The following is a 27,659-nucleotide window of genomic DNA, read 5'->3' on the forward strand; positions in this document are numbered from 1 at the left end:
AACATATAAAAATAAATGATCATGGCATAACATGTGTAAAACACAAGTGATGATGATGAATGATATAGATTTGTTGGATTTAAATTACAATTAACTAATGAAACATACAAATGAACAAATGAGTGTTATAAGAATCAAACCGGATTGGTCGGACCAATTAGTTACAAAAAAAAATTATTGAAAGTAAATTCAATTTGATTCTTTTAAAAATTAAAAATATGTTCAATCTCTTTAAATAAGAAAATATCTGCATGAACAAAAAATTATTCAACTTAACAAACAGTAAGATTATTCATTCTTTATTTATCAAATATATTGTGATCTATTTATTAATTTATAATTCCTTAACCATTTAATAATTTATAATTCTTTTATTAGATAAAAAAATTGACAAATGTGCTTAAAATTCTTTTTTTATTGTTAAAGAGATGTTTTTAAATTTTTAAATATATCAAACTAGAGTTTTTATCCGGTATTCAGTCGTTAATATTGCTAAAAAACTAAACTAAATTTTATTTTATTTACATGTTTGCATCATATCAACAAAATAATAACTGATATTCAAAAAAGTCGATTATCATCTTTGACAAAAAAAACAAAAAAATAATGACTGGATATGCAATAATACATGTGTGTATATGAAATTAAAATGGCAAATCAAACCAGCATTTTAATTTTTCAAAAAGCCTAATTAATAGTATGCTGATCAAAAATAAACTTTTTTTGAATCAAAAGATTTCACTAAGCCAAAAGAAAATAAGTATTAGAATGAATTTATGCTATAGAACGAGATGTCTGAGTAAGAAATACACATCGTTGTTTATAGATCTAGGGTGAGCATTGGGTCGGTTGGTTAAAACCGAACCGACACTTTTTTAACCGTTTGACCGAATAGTCAAAATCAAACCGACACCTATTAACCATTCGATCGGATAACAAATTTTAACCGAAAATCAAACCGATCGAATACGATAGGAAAAAAATTCAAAACCGAACCGAACGAATAGATGGGTTAGTTCGGTTGGTTCGGTTAAAGCCGACAAAATTATGAGGAAACATTTAAAAAAATCAAAATTTTAGTTAATTCGGTCGATTCGGTTAATTTGAATAGTTTAAAATTCAAACCAAACTGATAATGGAATAACCAAAAACAATTATTCAAAAATCAAATAGATGAATTAACCATTTTAGCTAAATTAAACCGACCAAAATTTATTGGTTCGATCAGTTGATTTTGGTAGGGCGGGTTCTCACCTAGATCACCTAAAAGTTGAGACACTAATTTGAAAGAAATAAAAGTCTAGAAACTAAAATAGCACATTATAAAAAAAATTCTACATCGTTATTGTAACTTTCCCAAGCTTTAATCAGACTACGTACGGCGAAACAAACAATTGGCCAGTAAAACAACTGTACCATGTCATAGTAACATTCAAAGTATCTAATCCATTCTTTTCCAAATTTCAAAACCACAAATTGTTTGACTACTCTAAAGCAACATGTCGGCTAGCTAACATAATCTTTTTCTAATTACCTATCAAATAAATCCCCTGAATTTTCTTGTTCTTGCTCTGTTTCATCATCTTCCTCAACCAGACATGAAAAATCTCAAGAACCCATATTTTTTCGTAGTTTTTATTGTAATTTCTTGTTTTCAAGAACCCATTTTCGCCACAGAATTTGTTTTTAATGGGTTCAATTCAACTAATCTCCTTAACTACGGATACGCAACAATCGAGTCTAAAATTCTTTCACTTACTAACAACACTCCGTTCATCATCGGCCGTTCTTTATACCAATCAAGAATCCAAACCAAAGATCCAAACTCCTCCCATGTCTTACCTTTTTCAACTTCTTTCATATTCTCTATGGCCCCGTACAAGAATGTTCTCCCGGGCCACGGCTTAGTCTTCATTTTCACACCTAACACCGGCATACAAGGCACAACCGCCGCTCAGAATTTAGGCTTATTTAACCGGACAAACGACGGCCATCCGAGTAACCATGTGTTCGGAGTCGAGTTTGATGTTTTTGCTAACCAAGAATTCAATGATATGAATGATAATCATGTGGGGGTTAATGTGAATTCTTTGACTTCAAGATTTGCAGCTGATGCAGGCTATTGGGTTGATGGTGACTTGAGTTTCAAGAAACTGAAGCTGAATAACGGTGAGAATTATCAGGTTTGGATTGATTATAAAGATTCTTTGATTAATATAACCATGGCTCCGGCCGGTTTGAGAAGGCCTCGTAAGCCTTTGTTGAATGTTTCTGTTGATCTTACTGATGTTTTTGTGGAGAATATGTATGTGGGGTTTACTTCAGCAACTGGGAGGCTTGTTCAAAGTCATAAGATTTTAGGTTGGAGTTTTAGTAATACAAATTCTTCAATTGGTGAGAGGTTAATTGCAGTTGGCTTACCATCGTTTGTTCTTCCAAAAGCTTCTGTTTTTGAGTCTAAAGGGTTTATTGCAGGGGTTACAGTTGGGAGTTTTGTCTGTGTTGTGTTGATTGTTTTGATTATATTGTTTTTTGTTAGAAGGAAGATGAAGAGGGATAGAGAAAAAGCTGACATGGAGGAGTGGGAGTTGGAGTATTGGCCACATAGGATTACATATCAGGAGATTGAGACAGCAACTAAGGGATTTAGTGAAGAGAATGTGATTGGAATTGGAGGAAATGGTAAGGTTTATAAGGGTGTTTTGCCTGGTGGAAGTGAGGTGGCAGTGAAGAGAATTTCTCATGAGAATGATGGAATGAGAGAGTTTCTTGCAGAGATTTCAAGTCTTGGAAGATTGAAGCACAGGAATTTAGTCGGATTGAGAGGTTGGTGTAAGAGAGACAAAGGAAATTTCATGTTAGTTTATGATTATTTAGAGAATGGAAGTTTAGATAAAAGGTTATTTGATTGTGATGAAACTAAAACCTTAAATTATCAAGAAAGATTGAGAATTTTGAAGGATGTAGCTTCAGGAGTGTTGTATCTACATGAGGGATGGGAATCTAAAGTGCTGCACAGAGACATTAAGTCCAGCAATGTGTTACTCGACAAGGATATGACCGCGAAATTAGGCGATTTCGGGTTAGCTAGAATGCATAGCCATGGTCAGGTGGCTAGCACCACAAGGGTGGTTGGAACCGTAGGGTACTTAGCGCCTGAGGTGGTCCGAACTGGCAGAGCATCGGCGCAAACGGACGTGTTCGGATTCGGAGTCTTGATTTTAGAAGTAATGTGTGGGAGGAGACCTATAGAAGAAGGAAAACAGCCTTTGGTTGAGTTTATATGGCAGAAAATGATGCAAGAGCAATTACTGACAGTTCTTGATCCGCGGTTAAACGGAGAATTAGAGCTTGATAAGGAAGAAGTAGAGAGAGTGTTACATTTAGGACTATTATGTGCATATCCTGATGCTAGTGTGAGACCAACAATGAGACAAGTTGTGAAGATTTTGGAAGGTAAAAATGAGAATGAAAACAATGAAAATGAAGATATTGATGCTTATTTGCTAGAGAATATGAATTCTAAAGAAATGTGGTTGAATTATTCAGATTGTTTAGGATATTCATCACATCCAACATTTGAAGCTCTCAGACAAACACAATCATCATCAGCAATCTCACTTTCTTGGAGTGATAATAGTGGTATAGTTGAGGGTAGGTGAATCTTGCAATCTTTTGCAATGTTTCAGCAGTAGAATTAGCATTTGTTGGTTATGCTGATTTTGATATGTTTACCAGATTTTCGGAGATCGACACGGTTAGCGAGACGGATGGAGATGTTGGGACAAATGAGATTCAAGACAATGTAAATTTGAGATTGATGGTGAGAAATTAGATTTGGAGCTTGTGTATTTTTTTGAGTGATATGTTGATTCATTTTGTCTGTACTTAGTGTGTGTGTGTGTGTGTGTGTGTGTGTGTGTGTGTGTGTGTGTGTGTGTGTGTGTGTGTGTGTGTGTGTGTGTGTGTGTGTGTGTGTGTGTGTGTATATAGAAGTTTTAGATTATGATATTAGAGAATTAGTTTTGATTTTTGTTCAAAATCACAGGTTTGAACATTTTTTGTATCAAGTTGAAGGGGTTGAAATGAAACTTTGTCGAATTTTTTTATTATTTGTTCAACTGTTAAAAAAGCTTAACAGAGGCTCATTAGAAGCAAGCACAACATCTTGGTTATTAATCATCTTAGATATTTGACCAATGATGAACATGTTGCGGGGATAGCTCAGTTGGGAGAGCGTCAGACTGAAGATCTGAAGGTCACGTGTTCGATCCACGTTCACCGCATTTTTAAAATTTTAATTTTATTGCTCTGGTCCGAAATGAGTCCATGATCCGTTGGCCCAATGTGATTGAATAGCCAACTGAAGACTGTTCTTTCCACATCCCGAATTCACTTGGGCCCTTATCTTGTTGTTTGCAGCCCATTCATCTCAGTTTGTATGGGGACACATAAAATTTAACCAAAAAAACAGTTATTTATTTAAATTTTTCACTAATTTTAAATAAAATTAATTTATTCTCTAATCATTTTAATATGTTTTTTCCTTTTTCTAAAAAATGAAAACCTTATTTTTAGAAGAAAAAAAAGTAAATGATTTTCAAATTAGAATCTCACTAATTGGATATAATTAAAAAGTAAATGATTTTTTTATCATATCAAATTTAGAGAATTAATATACTAAAAGTATAGATGATGGTAAAATGTATTATATACCAAAAAAAAAAAGAATGACTAGTATAATATGTCAAATTCTAAGGAACATATTATTTTTCCTAATTAGAAAGTCGCTAGACAGCATTCTGCTAGGTCGTGAGATTGATTACTCCCATAAACATTCCTTCTCCTTAAATTATCAAAAAAAAAAAAAAACTAAAAATCTAATGGAAGAATGTTTTAATATAATTACACAAAACTAAAGGTTGTTTTGGTCTAGTTTTTAATATCATGGTCTATCTAGCTAAGTGTAGTGTAATACATATCTTTCTTTTTTTTTGAAAATGAACTCATCACATTGATTAGGATAAAATAATATGTCAAACGTCCAGTTAACAGTAATTTCCTCATAATCTTTTTGCTTTTACTTTTTTAATATCCATCTCTCAATTGAGAATTTAAATATTTGGAACAATAGTAGTATATATGGTTTAAAATATACTCCCTCCGTTACAATAGAGTTGTCCATTTAGAGAATTTTTTTTGTCCCAAAACTCTTGTCCACTTTTAAAAAATAACTAACTTTACATTTAATTTTCCTACATTACCCCTATTTAAAGTCCACTAATAAAAGTAAATTGCAAGTGAACCCTACATTAAATATGGGTATGACAAGAAAAGTAAGAAAAATTTTACAAAAATTATAAATAATGATTGCTTTTCTTAAATTATGTGATAAAGGCAAAGTGGACAACTCTATTGGGACGGAGAGAGTAGTTGTGGTTGAGTTTTTCCATATCCACAATTCTTATGTTGCAGCTTTCAGTTAAGCACGAAATGAATAGACAGCAGAGATACAGATCATGGATAGTAAAAAAACATGCAAAATTTAGTAGCTTCCCAGTCGCCACGTTCAACTACATTTTCATATGCATATGCTTCACCATCAACAAATTCCAAAATACAACTTATCCGATCCATAGCCACTTGGCACCATCTTATGAACTCACAGCATTATGTTGCCATCAGCTTAGGGCCAGCAACTCCATACTGGACCCCAACCATTAACAAGTATTTCATTTTAATGATATTGGGATATTAATGTACTCCAAAAATTTAATTATATTTAGTGTTTCATAATGCATAATGTGAAGTTTTTAGTTATTTTATTGTAGGTGTAAATTGATAATTTATAGCAATAGAAGTTCGGATTTAATAAATAGAGTTATATGCTTAAAAGGTCTAACCGAATTAAGAATCAAAGTTCAAGTGTAATCAAATAATATCAGAATCATGTGTTTTAAAATTTTAAGAAATGATCAAGTTTGAACTAGCTCAAGATTGATTTTCGAAATAAAATTTGTTCTAACCAGATCAGGTCAGTCTTATTAATTCAAAATAGAAAAAAGCATGAAATAAACCCTGCACCGATGTCACGCCGCCCCAAAGTATTAGGACCGATGTCAGGTCGTTCTATAGGCCTGAAAAATTGATATTTTTAGCCGAGGCTCTCACTTATGAGGTCGATTCAAGGTCATCGTGAAGCTAACGTACGAATGGCTATTTTTTCAAGACCCAAAAATTTAATTGAAAAAGCGGGTTTTTCTTAACGTTAGGCCTAAAAAAATTAGAACATGTAGATTTAATCTTGAATGTACTGAATATAGTATTTGCTATAAATTCATTATATACACTTACAAAATTTATCGATTAGTTTAGCTAGTTTAATTGGCAACTAACAAATTTTAACATCATTAAGATGGATGTTTATGGCTATGGACAAGGAGTTGAAGTGGATTCATGGACAAGGCACATGTTACAAGATAAGCATTTCATTCGAGTCCAGCTCCGCATTGTTCTTGAGAGTGAGTGCTTATACGCCACAAAAAAACTTCTGTGCTTCCATTTGCTTCTGTTAGAATTCTGCTGACAGATGACAACATTAATTCTTGATAAACATAAACCCTCAGCCTTATCTTCTTCCATGATTCATTGCTTTGCCAACAAAGCACTATCCATGCACACATGTCTCATTTATACACATAGTAGTAATGATTTTTTACATCAATATTATCACTTTTATATTAATTTAAATTAAAAAAAACTAATTTAAAAAAAGTTTATGTTACCATCTAGCAAAAAAAATCGCGTTTTTTCGATTTAAACACAAACAACAGTTTGTCGCATTCATTAACACAGCCTATACAAACTACTCCCTCCGTCCCGTAAAGATAATAAAAGTACCCATTTTACTAGAATTAAGAAAGTAGTTATTTATAGGTAATTTGTGATAATTTGTCTAAATTACCCTTTGTACTTTATTAGTTATGTACATTTCCCAAAACCACTCTACTAATTATAGCACTTACAACTCATTTGTTTATCTTTTCAAAATATGCATTTAATGTTTTATGATAAGCATATAGGGGTATTTTGATAATTTTCAACTTAACTAACTCTATGATAATTTTCAACTTAACTAACTCTACTTTTTCTATTTTTATGGGATAAAAAAAGATGGTACTTTTTCTATCTTTATGGGACGGAGGGAGTATATATTTTATAGCTTGATATGCACTTTTTGTTTATTTTTTGTAAAAATAATGTTGTTTTTGACTGTGTAGACGTTGTTTTATATATTTATATTAAATATATCACATAGTGAAAGATTGTAATATTAGTTGAGATATCTTATAATTGTGTTTAAATTAAAAAAAAAAGGTGAAAAACTATATCATATGATAACACTAACCTTAAAAAAACTACTATATGCTATTGATCACTTCATTTGAATTGCCATCTTGATGTTGGACTTTAATGTTGAACATCCATCTGTATTTGTTTTTTGTTTCATACTTTTATCGATGTATATTCGGTAATTTAAAGGAATTTAGCTTAATTACATTTTTTTCTCTTTTATTAGATCATGGTGAATTTATTCAGAACAGATGTCAACACTGTATATTTTATTAGACTAAAATGAAAAGTTAAATTCAAATCATAAAAGCATTTTATATAGAATCTGTTTTTTTTATCTATGATTATTATATAAATGTTTGTTGTGCAACATAAGCTCTATCCTATAAGATTTTTTATGTATATATTGCTCTTTGTTTATTTAATGTAATCTTGTGCTATGTTATTACAACCAATGGACTATAATTTAAAATTTTGAACAATTTCTTTAAAAAAATTAAATATAATTAAAAACAATTAATCGTGATTAAGAAAATAAAAGATTAAATTTAAAAAATTATCAGGCCTAATAAAAATTATTATATTTTTTTTAAAATGTAGTAAATCAAAGGGACTCTAAAAGTATATATTTATTTTAAAAACATATCTATAATTATTTTCTTAATTAACAAATCTTAAGAGGTTTAATCATTAATGTGAGATGGCTAATTAAATATAATTGGAGCCACGCTGTCATTTGATCTGGATCTAAGTCTATAAATCTCAATTTTGAATTGGTCAAACCTACGTTAATTTTCTAAGGGAGAATCAGATCAAATCACGATTGGGATAAACTCAATATATATGCTGAATAAGATAAAGAGATCGGGTGATAAATTATATGTTAATATTAGCTTGAATTAGGTTAGAAATTTTTATTATTTTTTTTAGAGAAAGGTTAGAAAATGTTAAATCGGACAAAACATGCATGTTAGAAATGGACCACATTTAGTGTTATTCATGAATCAACCACCAAGTTGTTCTTTTTTCAAAAAAATTAAAAATATAATATGACCATCAAAGTACGTAGTAAATCACCTGCTACAAAATATCTAATATGAAAAAAACAGATAATTTTATCAAAATAAAACAAGCGAATAGAATTAAAATAAAATTTTAACCACAAAATAATTCAGAAAATTTAAATATGGAGAAGTCTTGAGCACTATTTACATTCTAATACTTCTATTTTTAGCCTGTTTTATTTCAAATAGGAGTGAGCACGATTCGGAAAAATTCGGAGATTGACAAATATCTGAAACCAAACCAAAAATTGGGGATATTAAAAACTGGATCTCCGGATCCGTACCAATAATCGATTCGGTTCATAAATTTTATTTTTGCGATACAGTTCGGTATAAAAATTCGGTACTAATGGTTCCATACGGTTTGGTGCGAATATTACTAGAATCACAGATTGTGTTATTAAAAATATGATATCTACTATATTCCAATATATTATTTTGACTTTTAAAATTAGTTAGCTACTCATTCATTCATTTTTTTTTATATTTTCAACTATCACAAATAAATAATCATCGATAAAATGAAAAGGCACATCATGTATGTTATCGTTCGATTCAATATCAAATTTTTTATTATTTAATAAGGGTACTTTTATCTATTCTCAACTCTAAAACTATATCATTTTTGTTAAAATTATGTAATTTGGTCAATGATAGAAAATAATGAATACGTAAATTGTTCTTATCAATTTTTAAAAGATATTTTTAATAATTATTATATATTTGACAAATTCATATAATTTTCATTGAGATATATAAATAATTTTGTCTTTATGTAAGTTGATAATTTATAAATATATAGACTAATATTTTTAATATATATTATTTAATTTTATAAAATAATTTTAGTGTTTAGTAATTCAAATTTAATATGAATATAATAATCAAATTAAAAATAGAATAATATATATATATATATTCGGTTCTGCGGGTATAAGATAGGTACTTTGGTTTGGTACGATTCGGTTCGGTTCGGTTCTTGGTGTGGTTATTTATAAAAGATCCAGAACCGTACGGTTCGGGAAAAGTCAATGGCCAACAGATATTTTTTGGTCCTGGATATTTTCGATCCGGTTTTTGATCTGATGTTGGAGATATCCAGGATCCGTGCACACCCCTAATTTCAAATATGATCTCAATTTATTTGAAGCTAGGAGTCAAATAAACATTTTAATCAAACTGGCTTAGACAAAACTAACGAAGATTATTAAAATACCCTCCAGAATACATAAAAAAAGTAACGACTTTCCCAAACGGACAATTTATTGAAATAATAAATCTAGACAAAATAGAAAAATTTAGACAGTAAAGTGATAAAACAACAAGTTTTCTTAAGACCGGATTTACTACTTTACCACCTCTAAAATAAAATAAAAACGATATTTAATCCAACAAAATTAATCTATCTTATTATACTGTCTGACGTGACATTTTTTTATTTGTTCAATTCCTTTTTAAAAGAATATGTCTTAAATTCTCTCTTTATATATATCCATTTATTTGTTAACACGTCAGGCAGTACAATGAAATTGATTAATTTTGGCGGTTTAAATAGCATTGCACCTAAATTAGAGCTTTAAATAAAATTTAAGAAGCTTTTAGAGGGAAAAGTTTTAGGGAAAGAGAGGAGCACCGGGTCACCGCCAACAACCAAGTTGTTGATGTTAAGACCAAACATGTCATAATCATAAACTTGTACTACATTAAATACTGTCGATTAATAACATAATATTCTTTGACATTTAAATTGTTTTGTTTAAATTATTCCTAATGTTTAAATTGCTCGTATATATAGTAGGTGGCACCAACTCAATATTATTATTTTTTGATTGCCTATCAGTTTTTAAGGCTTAGTGACTAATCCGGATCTAGCCCGCGTTGCACACCTGATATAGTGGATGAGTCTGTTAATAGGGATTTTCTGCATTCAAATGCTTCGAAACCGAAATCTTATTTAAGTGATATCAAGCCCTTAAACCAACTCCATTGATCCACCAACTCGATATAATATTAATATAATATGTTATGTTTGTCAAAATTACTAAGATGATCATCATTTGCTTCAAGTCGGCAATGTTCAACATATAAAAGAACCAAAAATTACATGTTTGTAGACAAATAACCTTAAACATGTCAAAAATAATTTAGTAATAAGTTGATAAAAACGTGTATTCTTTGAGTGAGTAAGTCCGAAATTGATGATTGCATTCCAATTATGTTTTATTTAATTATGGACGAAAATGAAGATGTTTTTTTTGTATTAAATATATACTAAAATAAATTTGAGTAAAACATAATGAAATATAATAATTAAAAAAAAACATGGCAGTTTAAAAAATATCCTTAATAAATCTCGGCCTTGGGTTGAAAATTCACGGTTTCTTTACCCTTTCGTTTTTATATATAAATATATATTTGTGTTTTTATATACTAATTCTCTTTCACGGAAATTAACCGTCGTTTGATGCATTTTTTTCATAAATTTGTTACAAAGCTTTCCCGTTTCTATCAAAATTTTATTATTTTTGCCAATCTATTGAATCAATTTTAGTTAAAGAGTGGAGTACAATTTCATATAGAAAATTTAACCAAAATGACATGATATTAATCTTGAATACACAGCTTTGGAGTTTTATAATTTAATACTAACATTGAACCATTCAAAAAAGATTGCCCTAATAATAAAATGACAAAAACATCGTCATTACACTCCAGAAAATTCATAAGCATATTATTGTCTTTTACGGCAGATTGCTCAAAACCATTGGCAAGACGCCGCGTTTTGTCGACATTTTTTTAAATTTTATTTTGCGATAAATTAACAGAATCTGACCGAGCCACTCCGTATGATTAAAATTGATAGCGATTAGTGGCCAGCAACAAGGTCCCACTAATTTGGATAAAACTCATCCTAATCGATCTAGATCAAACCATTATGCACTCGATCAATACTCAATCAATCATAATCATAACAAGTTTATGGTCCTACACTCCCACTCAAGATCAGGATAGCGAATAAAAAAATTTAAATAATTAATCTATTATAATGAAAATTTAAAATAATTTTTTTAATAGCCATAGAACATTCAAGAGTTGAAAATTCATCAACACCATTTATATCTTTACCATTTTCATTATTTTTAGTTTTTTGTTTCAATTGTACTTGAATAATTTGAATATATATCTTTAACTCGTTGAGAAATTTAAATTTAAAATTCGAACAAATACTGAATAGTTTAACCAAAAATTAGCATATAAATTTATAATTTACACTTAAACATACTAAAATTATACAAAAATCTCCATCATAGGATAATTTTATTTTAAAACAAAGAAAACTTATAAATATACGGATAGAAAGACTACAATTTTCAAGTAGAAATTGAAGATTGCCATTTCTCGTCCTTTCTTTAGCCAAAAATTAATATATTAATAAAAAGTGAAATACATCATTGTGGATCAAAAGTTACAAATAAAAACGTCAAAATTAGACTTAACATTTGATTCACGGGACTAAAAATGAAATAAATAATATAAAAATTACGAGAAAAAATTTTAACGGTACAAAATAAGCCGAAAACATACCTCGAGCACTCATCCTTAAAGACAAAAACAATGAAATTTTCTTTGTCTGTGAGTATTTCTATTTCTTGAAGAGTGGGCACCGTTTTTTAGTCCTATCATTCACTTGTTCACCTTGTTATAGGTAAAAAACATTAAATAAGAAAGATACAAACTTATGTGAATATTAGCTACAAAAAATAACTATAGTGAGAGATATGAAATGTTGAAGGACTTTATCTGTAAATTACCCATGAATATTCGAGTATATCCAGATTAGTCAGTAGGTCAAAATAATTGAAGCTGACTGACGTGGATCCTCGCTGTCTGAATACAACTCCCAATTATAAACTTGCCACATAGGCTAACATAATTAACCCACATGTGCGCCGCGACCCGTTGGTTCATATTTAGATAATGGGCCCCATGTCAGTCCAAATCTAAGTATAAATATCAAATTTTTTATAACAAAATTATCATTTAACACATTTTCCTCTAATTTCTTGCTTATTTGTTTATTTTCTTCAAGAACAAGCCATGCCTAGTGCAAGGTTTAGACTTCCAATTTATCAACAGAATATTACAGGTCGTGATCTTCAGTTCGACGACCCGATAGAGGGGAGTTTCTCCGATATGGTTTTCGGGTTTCTTGATGATAATGGCCGGCAACCATTTTCTCCGGCAAGTTCTAGCAGTGAGGATAGTTATCATGAAAATGAAGAAGATGAAGAGAAAATTAATGAGGATTTTGAAGAAGAAAAAAACTTCTGGGACAATCAACACCAGCTTCTTCAAGTAAGTAATTTAGACCTAAAACTAAAACTCATGGGCGAGCCCGTGCGCCTGTCTGACCTGATCAAAAATTTCTTTCGATTCTAAACTCCGTCCTGGCCGATAAATTATAATTTTTTTCTCTAATAATTCTCCCGTTATGTAAATTTTCTGGCTCCGTCGCTGATTTAATATTAAAAATGTCAAATTTGATAATTTTTATGTTTTTAGATCAAATTTTCATGTTTTATGATTTATTTTTTCAGGCAACTCTATGCAGAACAAGTTCATTAGAATCATCAATCAGGAACATCACCAAAGAAACAATAAAAGAAATTCAAATGAGAACCACAATCTGCAGCTGTGGAAGATCACCAACAACAAGCGGCTGCCGGAATTGTCTAATGACAGAACTCTCCGGCCGCCTTCACACTGCCGGATATAACAGCGCCATTTGCAAATCAAAATGGAGAAGCTCTCCCGATATTCCATCAGGAGAACACAAATTCTTGGACGTAATCGACAATTCAAATCCTAAAAAGGGAGAAATCAGAGTCATAATCGAATTAAATTTCCGTGGCGAATTCGAGTTGGCGAAAGCTAGCGACGAATATAATAAATTAGTCGAAAGACTGCCGGAAATATTCGTCGGCAAAGTGGAAAGACTGAACGGTGTAATAAAAATATTATGTTCGGCTGCTAAAAAGTGCATGAGACGAAAGAAAATGCATTTAGGACCGTGGCGAAAACAACGGTACATGCAAGCGAAATGGCTCGGGAACTGTGAACGGAGCTTCGCGTCGATGCCGAGCTTTTCGATGAGATATTCCGGTAGGGTTTCGAAGCCGAAGGCATCGATGTTAACGGTTGATTTGCGAGATATGTTGCCTAATATGCATTGTACAGCTCTTGAGGTTTTATGACTGTAAATATTTCATCAGATTTTGTTTTTTTTTGTTTTTTTTAATAGTGTTACGTATGGAGCCATGTAAATTATGGAAGTTTTTGTGCACTTTTTAGCTTTGTCTTTACTCCATTTTTAGATAATTTGTTCTCATATTATTAAATTTTGAGCAAAAGGTCAAACACGTTATTTAACTCATGATTCAAAAACAACCAAAATGATATAATTTATTTTTAATTAATCTAAAAAAAAAACTCATAATTGATATGAAAATTAAGAATTTTATATTTAATGGATTAAAATGTTTGAGTGAGTTATTTGATTTGAATACACGTTCATAAACTATATTAGTCTTTTATAATTTAGTAGCGAATGCAGAAAATTTGTCAAGGTGTCTAAAATTGTACTGAAAATTTATAAAATAGGCAAAATTGATCAATATAAATTAGGTGGGCAATGGTATAATTTTAAAGCAAAAAAATTATACTCCCTCCGTCCCACAAAGATAGGCCGTTTGGACAAATACGGAAATTAAGAAAAAAGTAGTTAGATTAGTTAAAATTAGTTTATTTGTGTATTTTCTATTTTTAGCCTTTAATATTTTTTTAAATAAAAAAATAATGTATTGATGACTAATTTTTGTATTGGTGGATTTTGCATTAGTGTTAAAAAATGACATTTATTCCATATTGGAACATGGAACAATTAATTAAGTTGAAGATAACAATGTACATTTATTAGGGGTAAGTAAGACTTTTAGGTTTAAAATTATTAATTAAAAATAGAAGGTGGCCTATAATTTGGGACGCCCAAAATAGAAAGGTGACCTATCTTTAAGGGACGGAGAGAGTACCATTAAACTAGATATTCACAATTTTTTTTTATAGACTCAATATTATAATATGGTCAACTGCTTACCATGAGCTCTTTAAGTCCATCCCTGTATTTGTCATTAAATTTTTATTATGAATATATTATTTTAAATTTATTTATACGATAATAACACATGGTTAACAAAATTTGCGGTTATTATATTGCACATAATTTTTACATGAAAATAATATATTTTATGGCTATAAAAATGATAATTTAACTATTTAATGTAACAAATAAAACAATGATAAATTTTCTATAAAATTCATATAATTAAGTAACCGCACTAAACTTTATTTTTAATAATGCATGATTTCAGTATATAAAAGAAAATTTTCCAATAGAATAACCATCAATACTGAAGTGGACATCAATACCCACCCACCCCACCATAAAGCCCACTCAGAAGTTCCTACTCAAGTGTTCTGTTCCTAATGATTCGAAATTTCATTCCCATAAAGTAGGAGGACGAGAAATTTTGTTTATTATTGTAGGAAAATCGAATTCATTTTAATTAATATTTGTTTCAACAAAGAGAGACTATTATATATTTTAACTTTTAAAAATATTGTGAAATATTTTTTTTTGTAAGATAGATGTAGCGAAATAGCTGATAAATATATACTTTTCTTTTTTATATATATAATTGGAGGGGGAGCGTTTATTAAGAAAATTAAACTCACAATTTAGTAGGATATTATCCAACACTTATACCGTTTGAGTTATAGTTTATTGGTCGTTAAATATATACTTTGAAATACAAAACTTACAAAAGTAAATATCAAAAAAAATTATAAAAGTACTCCTTCTGTCCCATTCTAATTGAGAAAATTCTCATTGCACATTGTTTAAATTTTTTTAGTAACTTTACTTATATATCCTCATATTACATTAAATGCATCACCATTTTTTAAAAATATGCATTTAAAATGTATTAATTTAAGAGGGTAAAAAAAGAAAAGTAATGTGAAAAATATTCTATAAATAGAATTTGTCAAATAGAGTGAGACACCCAAAATAGAAAATGTGTTCAATTAGAATGGGACGGAGGGAGTATTTGATAATGAACTTAGTTAAATAAGATATATTTATAGGCTTTAGACAGTAAATCTAATAAAAATAGAAAAAAAATTGAATCCAACATTAAAAAGGAAAATTTAAATTTAATAACACAAATCTTTCACGGTCGAAATTATATTTTAAACGATAAATTTCAAAATTGACATTTATCATGCTATGAATACATCACACAATTTATTTACATCTACCATTGAATTTTGATTTCTTTTCTGTTAACTAGCGTTATTATTTCTAAAAAAAATATCATTTTTTGATAACATAGCTTTATTTATATAGAGGAAAATACTATTAAATATATTAAATTTCATTGCGTAGTTTTTCATGGGAGGCGATTATTTTTTTCTAAAAGAAACATCATATAATTTTTTAAACAATATCTTATGAGTCATCTAATTACACATTTATCTAACAAAACCTCATTAACAAGTAGCAATATATATGAAATTATCGACTTTAGTTTTTGAATTTATACATATAATAATTTTGAATTAGATCTAATAAAATTTTATCAATTCAAAAAAAAAAGTATGAGTTTATCATGTGAGGCTGGAATTGTTGCTACTTTAGATCCATTGTCTCAAATTCCATTTATTAGAGGTCCTTCAAATTATGGGCCTTTTGTGTCCCATATGTTTCTCAAAGATATCCATGGACCAAATTATAGGACTATCCCCTACTAAGTAAAGAAAATTACATAAGTCTTATAAATGATTTGAAATGTAATTAGCAATTTTAACTTTAATCTTCCTCGTTTATAATTGTGAATACTGAGAATACTATAACAGTGTTTATATTTACAATTCTTAATTATTAAACTTAGATAGCAACGCATCAAGCGGGGATAGCTCAGTTGGGAGAGCGTCAGACTGAAGATCTGAAGGTCACGTGTTCGATCCACGTTCACCGCATTTTAACCAAATTTTCTACTGGTCGTTATCATTTTTGTGCTTAATGTGTTGCCATTATTAATTTGCATGGCCTCTTTTTTATTGTGCAACTCACTTTTAATTAAAGGCTGACCAAAGTAAAAAAAGTATTCCCATATTTTTATACTCGTCACTTTTTATGTGTCGTTTTTTTTAATAAAAAAATGTTGTTTTTGTATAAAATTAATAACGTGTTTGACTATAAGATAAAATAAGGGATATAAAAATACATATGTAACATTTAATGTAAGTTTAATATAGTATAAAAGTGAAAAAGTGACAAATAAAGTTGGACGATTGAGTATTTCGTATCAATAAAATAAAATAGTGTTATTATTAATACTATACTAAATATTTTATTTATTTTTTTGATTATTTGACATATTTAATCAATTATATATTTTACAATTCTTTTTTAAAGCATATTTATAATTATGTGGGCTTAATACATCTGCATGTCCCTGTATTTTTCTCTTTTTGCATATAAGGTCCCTGCACTAAAATACCCCATCATTAAATCCCCGCACTTTAACTTCCCTCATCTTGAGGTTCCTCTGTTAACCTTCTGTTAGCGCCTATAGCACACGCGCCGTTAATGAGACTAGAATTTATTTTTGTAGTTTGATATATACAAATAAGGTCCCTGCACTTTTAATTTTAGATTCCTACATTTTTAATTTATACAAATAAGGTCCCTACACTTTGATTTTATAGAAACAAAGTCCCTATAATTGTTTTCATAAAATAAAAAAATTATTTTAATATATATATATATTAAAAATTATATAATTTTTTTAATTAATAATATAAGATGTTGATGCAATTTAATTAACTTTTATAATATTTAAATTAACAATAAAAATGTAAATTAAATTAATAAAAATATTATAATTTTTTTATTTTTTTATTTTTAATTAGATTATATTAACGATCACTTTATCAAAATAAATATGATTTAAATATTTGAGTACGTTTCATGAATGAGGTCCTTACTCAAGAAATATTCAAAATTAGTTTAAAAAAAAATTAAAGGTGCATAAAAAATTATTAAAAGATTAGAAATCCACTCAGACTTCCGCTTGATATGTCTCCTCTATAAATGGAAGTAGACAGCTCGAACTTGTAAGCTTATATAACATACTCAACTTCGAAGTTGATATATATCAAAATGAACGTCCGTTTACACCTATAAGTGCAATGTTGTTATATTATTTTAAAAAAATAAAAATTTATCGGGATAGAATATTATTTTAATTATTTAATAATAAATATTAAAATTAGTTTTATTTCTCTAAGTTAATGTTTACTTTTTAAAATAAAAATTAAATTCACTTTTATTTTTCAACATAATGAGAAAAATAAATAAATTATATTTTTTTATTTATAGATGAATAATAATAAATTAAATATTTAGTAAGAATAATAAATATTCAATAAAATAATAGTTAAAAGATAGAAATTTTGATATTATTATTATTTAAATATGTTAAATTCATACCCATTAAAAACATTTAAGTTTTAATACTTTATACTTAATTTTAGCTTTATTAAACTAAAAATTAATGTATATTTATGCACTCTCTACATTTAAAAGTGCAGGGACATAACATTAAAAAATTAAAAGTGCAGGGATCTAAAGTTAAAAAAATTGAAAGTGCGTAAGCGGCGTCAACACTTGCCTTAACAGAGGGATTTCGGGATGATGGAAGTTAAAGTGCAGGGATTTAATGATGGGATATTTTAGTACAGGGACCTTATATGCAGAAAGAAAAAAGTGCAGGGACACGCAAATATATTAAGCCTAATTATGTGATTATAAGTTTATTTTTATATAATAATGAACATTCTATTAACAAATTTATTAATGTAATGGATGGAATAAGATATTTTTTGATAAAAAGATGATTTTTTATATAGTTTTTATTATATTGGTGTATTTATTGAAAAATAATAATTAAATAGATCAAAATTGCAAAAATAAAAAAAGTGGTAGAACAAAGTTAAAAAAAGAGTAAAAAACAATATTTTAAATAAATGTAAAAAGATTATGAAAAAATTATAATTAAACAATATATAACTAAATGTCAATTTTTAGTATATGATATAGCTGGTGTCCAATTTGATCTAAAATATAGTATATGTCAAATTTAATATTAATTATACCATTATATTAAATTATAATTATAATTTTTAAATATTAAATTATACTCCTTATTTTAAGACTTAAATGCAAAAAAAAATTACCAACTTTCGCGTGTTTTTGGTATTTCACATAAGTTTTTAATGTTGGCATATTTAACAAGAACTTTTTAATTATTTACAATTAAAACCACGTGTGTTTACCTTTGAAAAATAGTATCATTATACATCGAAAACGGCGTCATTTTAATATAAAATGGCGCCGTTTTACATCTAAAACGTATGTGTTTTAATAGTAAAATTTTAAAAGTTCATGCACTCTTTTTCCAAAATTAAAAGATTATGTTAAATAATACAAACACGCGAAAGTTGGTGATTTTTGGTGAATTTAATTAATATTTAATATAGCTGGTGTCCAATTTGATCTAAACTATATTATATATCAAATTTAATAACAACTATAACATTATATTAAATTATAATTATAATTTTTAAACATTAAATACTCCTTATTTTAACATCTTATTTTAGGATTGTATTGATAATCTTTTTATGGATGTTTTTAAAAATATTGTTTTAGTCGTGTCATTAATAATCCATATACATATGATTATATATTGATTAGCAAATTGCCAACTTTCAGCATGTTATTGGCGACAATTAATTGTTGTTTTTGTATATTGTCCATATAAGCAAACGCACAAACTTTTTGCAACAAACACACAAAATTTACATTGACTTACTTCGTTATATATAAAGTCAAGTCACATTGATTTCTAATTCATGCACTTAGTTTAAATATTTTATACATATATTCCCTTTATTCAAATATATTTTTTCCGTTCAAATCAAAAAAACAATAAATACATTTGTAAACCACTGTTTAAAATGATTTATATAACGAATTCTGTTAAATATATACAGTTAGAATAATTACTAAAAATGCTTTGTCTATAACAAATAAATCAAATCTCTCCTTATATATAAAAATCAATTATGTTTTGTTTGATGTTTGATTAAATTAATACCAATAGACCTTAACAACTCATTCTAAAGGTCAATCTCATAAAAGAAAATATAGGTCAATTTAAAAGGAATAGTCTTTCTTAAAATTTTGAAAAGTAATTTAAGTTAATACTGTTCATTGATTTGGTTAAACAGTTGCTTTTTCAAAAGACTGCATTTCAGTTTAATATATATATATTCACAGAATGTTTTAAAATTGTATCAATATGAAAGGTGTTTCTGCAAATATGTACACCATGGTCAGAAGCTACCGGAGAAGAAAAAATTACGAAAGAATAAATAATAATGCTGGCAGACGGCGGATGAACACTATAAAGCTTGGTGGCACAACCACTATAACTACACTGAGGATAAAATTTCAAAGAGTAATAATAAAAATCGAGCCAAAGCTTAAAATCTTAAAAATATCATCTCCAGAAAAGTTTTTTGAGTTGTTACGTGATGCATATGTTAAAATGATGCTTGCATTTGCTAATTCTAATGTCATCGGCCATAACTACGACGACGGCGACGGATTTGTTAATAATTTTTATAAGGATTCAATGGAGGAGTACGATGAGAAGATGATTATGGATATTTCTATGACCATGTACAATTCATGGTATCGACAATTAATAGATTAGCTATTACAGTCTTTATATTCTATATATTTTACAAACTAAACATAATTTAAGTCTTGTTTATGGGGGATATAGAGCGAGCCATTTGGTTCACCGTTCGTGACCAAGCCATACTATAATTGAGAAATTTGAATTTTTTTTTAATATATTTTATTGTATAATTTAAATCATACAAATAAGATTTATTTTTAATATACATTAGTTATTTTATTTTTACAGTATACCAAATTATAAAATTTTGGCATATTTCATTAAAATGGCTTTGTCTTTTGTTTTTTTCGATTCTAATAATATTTTAAATTTCGTAAACTATGTCTTATTTTGATAAGAATCTTTTAAATACAGTCGACTCTCTAGTATTTAATATTCAATAAATTAATAATTTTAATAATCAATAAAATTTCATGGTATCAATTTCAATATTACGTCTTATGTAATTGTCATAACTTGCTACTTAGGATTAACTTCGGTGTTACTAGGCAGTGTATCTTGAGCGCGATTTGCCACCAAAACTGCAATTTGAAATTTTTTATTCTTCAAACCTTTAATAGAAGCTTATTGATTTTAAAGAAAAGAATCGGTCTTTTGCATATATATGTGACAAACATATCCTCCAAGCTCGGCTTTTGTGGTTATTGTGGTTGAAATTCGGGTGGAGGTCTCACCGCATGAGAATTTTTCGGATTGAGGGCATCAACAGCCTGATAAAAAAATATTAAATCAATTTTCATATCGACAAAATTTTGTTTGTTGCGGGTGTCTAAGATAACACTTTTAATGAGATTCGTAATTTTGATTCTGCTCCTCACAGTTATTGACTTTTTCTATATCTTTTTATATTTGGGTATTGGTAAAATAAATTTCAATGTTTCACTTTTTTAGCGATTTAATTCCAACGTTTAAAACGTTACAAAATAAATTCCCACTTTTTAATTTTTGAAATAGCCCCAGTCATTTTTCCGGCAGTTTTGTCTATTTGTTTAGACTACAACATTTCAAAACGCGAAAGGTTAGAATTTTATTTGAATTTTTTTTAAATGGTGGGATTTAATATGCCAATACATGTATCTAATATGGTCAGCACGTATGCATAAAGTTGCCGGAGAACGGTTTAGGCTATAAATTGCAACAATAAGTAAAATTGGGATTTGTTTCGTAATGTTTTGAATATTAACATTAACTCGTCGCTATAAAAGTGAAACGTTGAAATTTGTTTTACAAATACCTGCTTATATTTAGGCTTAAATGCATAAAAAATCACCAATTTTCGGGTGTTTTGGGTATTTAATATAATCTTTTAATTATGACATATTTAACATGAACTTCTAAAACACCGATTCCGTGTTTGATGTAAAACGGCACCGTTTTGAATATAAAATGAGACCATTTTTCAAAGGAAATCACACGTGGTCTTAATTGCAATTTTTTTTTGAAAGTTCATGTTAAATATGTCAAAATTAAAAAATTATGTATCAAAAACACGCAAAATTTGATGATTTTTGATACATTTAAAACCTTATATCTATATGTTGTTTTAGAATTTAAAAAATTATAGCTTAGAATCTTGTTATATGACTTTTATAGTTTGTATTTTAAAAAATTTCAATAAATTCTTACTTTAAAAGAAAAGTAATATTTTAAAAACAGTAAAGTAAAAGAAATTGATATTTTAATTTTAGTTTAATGTAAAGTAAAATTCAATTTTTTTTAGTAAAACTAATTCTACACAATGAGATCACACACTAAAATGGTCTAAAGTGATAAAACACTTGTCAATTCAAGTATTTTGCTAGAGTTATAGAAATAACGAACTCCATCTTCTCCTCTATCGTGCAACTTAAAATATCAAGAATGGAGATGCCATTCGAAACATTCCAATAAACACAAAGCCAAAACTAAACTAAATTCCAAACACACTAACAAATCTACTTTAAGAATTAAAACTAACCACACACGTAGCATATGTTACATACTCGACCCAACATTATAAACTAATTAAACAAACCAACAATTAATTCTTAAAACAATCCCACCACTTTGTGTGTGCAATATTTAGATATAACCTAATTAATTCAACCGAATCAAATTACATATTTAATTTGATTTAGTTTGATTACATATTTGTAAACTTTCTTTTTGGTTAGTTTAGTGTGATATTCAATTTAAGTTTTCTAGATTAATCGAACCATCTAAACTAATAGAAATTTTGCATTATTTTCAAGTTGCTGCCTATGTTGTTCCTGTTGTTTTTTTGTGTGTAAGTTATAAGTTATTTTTTAATCTTATGTTCTAAATTGATAGACCATTTTATTTTTTTGACGTTTCAAATTATAAATTATTTTTTTATTTTTGGTCAATAATTAAAAGAAGAACACATATTTTATTTATCTGTCATATAGCTATCTCAAAATATAAATTTTAGTATAAAATCAAAATTATTTTGTATCAATACAAAATAAATTGTACTAGTCAATTTTTTGATACAAAATACTCTAACAAAGAAATTAATTATTACTACATTTAAAAATTATAAAAGAATAAAGGAATAAAAATAAAAAGTAGGTAAAATAATTAATTTTAATTAAATTAATTCTACTTTTTTTATTCACTAATTTGTCCAAATAATTTATCATTTAAAGACTGAGGATACATACTTATTTTCTTAATCATTACGACACTTAATCAATAATGGAATTAAAATTTCATTGGTCTCTTTTATATTCAAGCAGTTTGAACTTAATCTCAATATGTACTTAAATTTAATATAAATTCCACTTTATATTTTTAAAAAAGTCCGACAACAATTTAAATTAGAATTAAATTTCAACTTGTATGCAGATGAGCTATTGTATTTAATGTAATTTTTATTGTAGAGAAGGTAATTATTGGCATAAATTTAAAGCCAAATATATTATTTTAATTCGATTAATTAATACATATATATATATATATTAATCATGACTATCTTAAAAAAAATCAAAAAAATCAAATTCTCTTAATTTTGATTTAATTTGATAATGAACTAATTGTTGCAAACCCAATCCAATCCAGCAAAAACTTCTTAAATGAATCTCATCCACCACATAAATAATGTGCCACGTGGCATAATTATAATAAATAATGTGCCACGTGACATAATTATAATAAATAATTTTTATTAACACATCATTGCAATTAATGAGCTTTTAAATTTATTTCTAAATGAATAAATGTTCGATTATTTATTATAATTATGTCACATGGCACATCATTTGTAGATAATTTATAATATTACATGATGAACCTAAAAATTTCTCTAATCCAACACCACCGCCGCCCGCTCCCCCACTCCACCACCTCCATCCCTCCACCACCCACCAAACAGGATCAAACCCTAACCCTATCCGTGCGAACCGTACCACACCATACCAAACTACACTACAAACCCATACCACCTTCTTAAATAAATTTAATTCTCTTTAGATAGTGACACTTGCATCCTTTTTAATTTAATTTTAAAACCAAAGGACACTTCTCTCCTACCGTATTTTCTTGACTTTTATATCCTTACAGCCAAATACTTCTCTTCCAATATTTAGCTGGGCCCCCACCCACCACCTCAAAGGGCCCCATTACTCGTCGCCAAAAATGTCGGGTCTACCGTCGCCGTATATAATACGTATACAAAATTAAAAATTCCATCCAACTCACATACAGAATATTCTATTCTCTCATCTCCTCAAAAAGTAAAATTAAATTAAAGATTTCGAAATTAAATGATTCTCTCGCATGCACACAAACACGGGAACCCTTTAATAAGAAAAATTAAATAAAATTCATGGATTTTTCTAGGAGAATAACGTCACTATCTTAATGGTAAAAGCACTCGCCTTTTTTTTTATTAAATTCTTTGTTTTTTAAGATTCTAATTTGTGGGTATTTTTCTTGAGGTCATTTTAGTATCTGGGTTATATTTGTTTTTTGTTTTTAATTAATTCTTCTTTGTAAAATTGTATTTGAAATGATTGTTTTTGAGATAATGATTGGTTTTCTTAATAATAATTGAGTTTATTTTTTTTATTTATTTAAGCTTTGAATATAAAATGATTTTTTAATTGTATTTGTTTAGTGGCAACTGGTGGGTACCTATGTGGGATTTTCCAGGCTTCTAAGGAAGGTGTTCTTTTGACTTTGAAGGTAATAAAAATTGGGTCTTGGGTTTGGTTTGATCAATTTTTTTGATGGTGTGTGGGATTATTTTTGTGTGTTAATGGAGAAAATATTGAAGTTTATTGTGGTTTATTATTTGATTTGTCTGCTTGAGCTTGAGTGGTTTGTTGATTGTAGTTGACCTTGAAGTTTGAATCTTTAGAGGTTATTTGTTGATGGGATTGGAGAGATTTGGCAAATTAGTTGCTTGATATCAAGTTGGTTTGTTTTTAATCAGCTTAAAAGGTTTGTTTTAGGGTTTGAATTCTTGAATTATTGGTGGAATTGAGATAAGTTCAAATGGAGGAGGAGAGTGGTTCTTGGATTAGGAGAGCAAAGTATTCACATACAGTTTGTCATCGTTTTGATTCTTCAAGATTGGGATCTTTTCATGTTCAGGGAGAGAGGGATTCAGGTTTGAAATCCAGGCCTGGAATGTCAATTTCTGATCAGAAATTTGATTCCTTTACCCATCAGAAGTCTGCTTCATTTGCCAACCATAAACCCTCTGTTGCTGCTGATTCTCAGATTCAGCTACATCATCCTATGGCTAATAAACAGCGATCTTTATCTCCTACGCCGCAGATGAACCTGTCGGATACTTTTAAGGAAGCGAGGTCTGAGAGGAAGCGGTTTTCAACCCCGCATCCTCGTAGAAAGGATCAAGATAAGGCAGCAAGGTCTGTAGAAACCAAATCATCAAAACGTCATACAAGTCCACTTCGGTACTTGACTTCAATGAAGGGTAATGATAAGTCGAAGTCTAAAAAGGACTCGGCTTGGACGAAGTATTTTGACCATGCTGGAGGAAAGGTTAATGCTGTAGAAGCTGCTGATGAATTTAGTGTTGATATGTCCCAGCTGTTTCTTGGTCTTAGATTTGCACATGGAGCACATAGCAGGCTTTACCATGGTGTATACAAGGATGAGCCTGTTGCTGTTAAAATTATCCGGGCACCTGATGATGACGATAATGTAACATTAGCAGTTAGATTAAAGAATCAATATGACAGGGAAGTTACCCTTTTATCTCGACTTCTCCATCCAAATGTTATTAAGGTAATGGAATTCATCCTTTCTTATATATTATGTTAGTTTTCGTTGTTCTTTCGTATATGTTATTGTGCATATGCTAATGTTAAACTTTCGTATGTGCTAATGTTGCTCCCTTGCATTGCACCCAATAGAGTTCTCGTGTGATTTGGAACACCATCATAATATTAGTCAGTTACTGGATTACCTAATTGATGAACAATACATGTGGAAGTTTAACTGTGGCTGAAATTATTGTAATTCAAATACTGCTCCGTGCATCTCTTTCCTAATTGTGTAATCTATTATCTAATGCAGTTTGTAGCAGCGTGCAAGACACCGCCAGTTTATTGTGTTATAACAGAATATTTATCTGAAGGTTCCTTGAGAGGATACCTTCATAAGTTGGAGCACAAGTCTCTTCCGCTAGAGAAATTAATCTCAATAGCTCTGGGCATTGCTCGTGGAATGGAATACATTCACTCCAAAGGTGTTATTCATCGAGATCTTAAACCTGAGAATATACTTATTGATCAAGAGTTTCAGATGAAGATTGCTGATTTTGGTATAGCTTGTGAGGAGGCATACTGTGACTTATTGGCTGATGACCCAGGGACGTATAGATGGATGGCGCCTGAGATGATAAAAAAGAAATCTTACGGAAAAGGGGTAGATGTGTACAGCTTTGGGCTAATTTTGTGGGAGATGGTGGCCGGAACAATCCCCTATGAAGATATGAATCCCATACAAGCTGCTTTTGCCGTAGTGAATAAGGTATTTCTTTACTCGTTATCCCTGTCCGTCGCTTTTTGGATTTACAACTTGTTGCTTTTCAAACATCTTAAATTGCATAACATAATTTTTTTGTCGGAAGTATTATTGTTTTTGGTGAAAGATAGTTGTATTGAGGATGGCTATCATGTCATTTTCGGCACCCATACGGAAAATTTGTCTTTAAGACGAGTTTCTTTTCTTTATTTTTGGCATGAAGACGGAAGGGCATGTGAATCTAGTTTGATGAGAAGTATTTGTTTCTTCACCAATGTAGTATTTAAGAAATTCCTGTAAGGGTTGATTATAAAAAGGTTCCAAAAAACTAACTCACAGATAATAGCTAATAGTGCTATTGGTCGTAAATGAGATTGCATTATTTCTGAAACCTGAGAAGAGCTAGCAGAATTTGTGTTTAGTATCGGAGATTCTTGCCGGTGAAGTTGATTTAGGAATGATTTGAACTGAGGTTGATAATAGCATGAGATGATCACAATGCTTACTTCTAATGTAGCACTGTTATTGGATCTAAATTAGAGTTGCGGGTGATTGCTATATGTATTCTATTTATATCAATCTTTTCATTAACGTATTTTTGTTCTGACCCACATTATTTGCCATGTCTTTGTAGAATTTGAGACCCGTTATCCCACGAAGTTGCCCTGCTGCAATGAAAGCCTTAATCGAGCAATGCTGGTCCCTGCAACCGGATAAAAGGCCTGAGTTTTGGCAGATTGTGAAGGTATTAGAGCAATTCGAGTCATCACTCAGCTGTGACGGGACGCTGAATTTGGTAATAAACACAACTTGCCAAGATCATAAGAAAGGTCTTCTCCATTGGATTCAAAAGCTTGGTCCTGTTCATCATCCTAGTAGCTCTCCCATGCCTAAACCTAAATTCACATGAATCTCTCTTGTTATCTGACCCGGCTTTTGTAGGTCACCGGGTTACTTGTATTTAAGAAAAAAGGTTTGTTTTCTGATTAAGCCTCTTTATTTGTACTTTTATATATATATTTGTCACATTCATGTGAGTGAATTTATAGATTGGTAGGCATCCATTGATGTGAAATATTTTTTCTTCATATTTATATATATACACGGCAAATATCACGTTTTAGGGTGTTATGAACATTTGCCGATGAAAATGAATAGATTTTGCTGTTCTTTTTTCTTTCTTTTAAGCTATGAACATTTGAATTATGTTTGAATCGAACTAAATTTACAAGGATGTAAAAATTTCCAAACCGAACTGAATCAATCGGTTTAGTTGATTTTTTTGCTTGGTTTGGTTTTCGGCTCTTTTTACATTAAAAGTTAACTGAATTCTGTTATGTTTAAAACCGAACCA

The 27,659-nt window shown here is 29.2% G+C and overlaps 3 protein-coding genes and 2 non-coding genes across 7 annotated transcripts; all 5 read left to right on the forward strand.

The window, feature by feature from the left end:
* Window positions 1–1,412: 1,412 nt before the first annotated feature.
* LOC126664907 (L-type lectin-domain containing receptor kinase VII.1) lies at window positions 1,413–4,112 on the forward strand. 3 transcript variants are annotated; one of them, XM_050357526.2, is made up of 3 exons: window positions 1,414–3,456; window positions 3,550–3,654; window positions 3,739–4,112. In XM_050357526.2, the coding sequence occupies exons 1-3, from the start codon at window positions 1,599–1,601 to the stop codon at window positions 3,807–3,809; spliced, it is 2,034 nt and encodes a 677-aa protein (XP_050213483.1). In that variant the 5' UTR covers window positions 1,414–1,598; the 3' UTR covers window positions 3,810–4,112. The 3 variants fall into 3 exon arrangements, with proteins under 3 accessions (XP_050213484.1, XP_050213483.1, XP_050213482.1); XM_050357527.2 differs by having other exon boundaries at window positions 1,413–3,658; XM_050357525.2 differs by having other exon boundaries at window positions 1,416–3,654.
* A 101-nt stretch (window positions 4,113–4,213) lies between these two features.
* On the forward strand, window positions 4,214–4,286 carry TRNAF-GAA (transfer RNA phenylalanine (anticodon GAA)). The gene has a single exon. It is a non-coding gene; the product is annotated as a tRNA-Phe (tRNA).
* Window positions 4,287–12,449: 8,163 nt separating this feature from the next.
* LOC126664734 (uncharacterized) lies at window positions 12,450–13,785 on the forward strand. The gene is made up of 2 exons (XM_050357264.2): window positions 12,450–12,773; window positions 13,016–13,785. The coding sequence occupies exons 1-2, from the start codon at window positions 12,516–12,518 to the stop codon at window positions 13,670–13,672; spliced, it is 915 nt and encodes a 304-aa protein (XP_050213221.1). The 5' UTR covers window positions 12,450–12,515; the 3' UTR covers window positions 13,673–13,785.
* Window positions 13,786–16,441: 2,656 nt separating this feature from the next.
* On the forward strand, window positions 16,442–16,514 carry TRNAF-GAA (transfer RNA phenylalanine (anticodon GAA)). Its single transcript has one exon. It is a non-coding gene; the product is annotated as a tRNA-Phe (tRNA).
* Window positions 16,515–24,024: 7,510 nt separating this feature from the next.
* On the forward strand, window positions 24,025–27,380 carry LOC126665174 (serine/threonine/tyrosine-protein kinase HT1-like). The gene is made up of 4 exons (XM_050357890.2): window positions 24,025–24,172; window positions 24,426–25,564; window positions 25,856–26,311; window positions 26,940–27,380. The coding sequence occupies exons 2-4, from the start codon at window positions 24,806–24,808 to the stop codon at window positions 27,213–27,215; spliced, it is 1,491 nt and encodes a 496-aa protein (XP_050213847.1). The 5' UTR covers window positions 24,025–24,172; window positions 24,426–24,805; the 3' UTR covers window positions 27,216–27,380.
* Window positions 27,381–27,659: the final 279 nt, after the last annotated feature.

The sequence above is a fragment of the Mercurialis annua genome, linkage group LG1-X (assembly GCF_937616625.2).
Source record: "Mercurialis annua linkage group LG1-X, ddMerAnnu1.2, whole genome shotgun sequence".
NCBI lineage: Eukaryota > Viridiplantae > Streptophyta > Magnoliopsida > Malpighiales > Euphorbiaceae > Mercurialis > Mercurialis annua.

Coding starts and splice junctions, on each gene's coding strand:
- LOC126664734 (XM_050357264.2), top strand. CDS start 12,516: ATGCCTAGTGCAAGGTTTAGACTTCCAATTTATCAACAGAATATTACA. Junction 12,774..13,015: donor ATCAACACCAGCTTCTTCAA/GTAAGTAATTTA, acceptor TTATTTTTTCAG/GCAACTCTATGCAGAACAAG.
- LOC126664907 (XM_050357527.2), top strand. CDS start 1,599: ATGAAAAATCTCAAGAACCCATATTTTTTCGTAGTTTTTATTGTAATT. Junction 3,659..3,738: donor AGTGGTATAGTTGAGGGTAG/GTGAATCTTGCA, acceptor TATGTTTACCAG/ATTTTCGGAGATCGACACGG.
- LOC126665174 (XM_050357890.2), top strand. CDS start 24,806: ATGGAGGAGGAGAGTGGTTCTTGGATTAGGAGAGCAAAGTATTCACAT. Junction 25,565..25,855: donor TCCATCCAAATGTTATTAAG/GTAATGGAATTC, acceptor TATCTAATGCAG/TTTGTAGCAGCGTGCAAGAC. Junction 26,312..26,939: donor CTTTTGCCGTAGTGAATAAG/GTATTTCTTTAC, acceptor ATGTCTTTGTAG/AATTTGAGACCCGTTATCCC.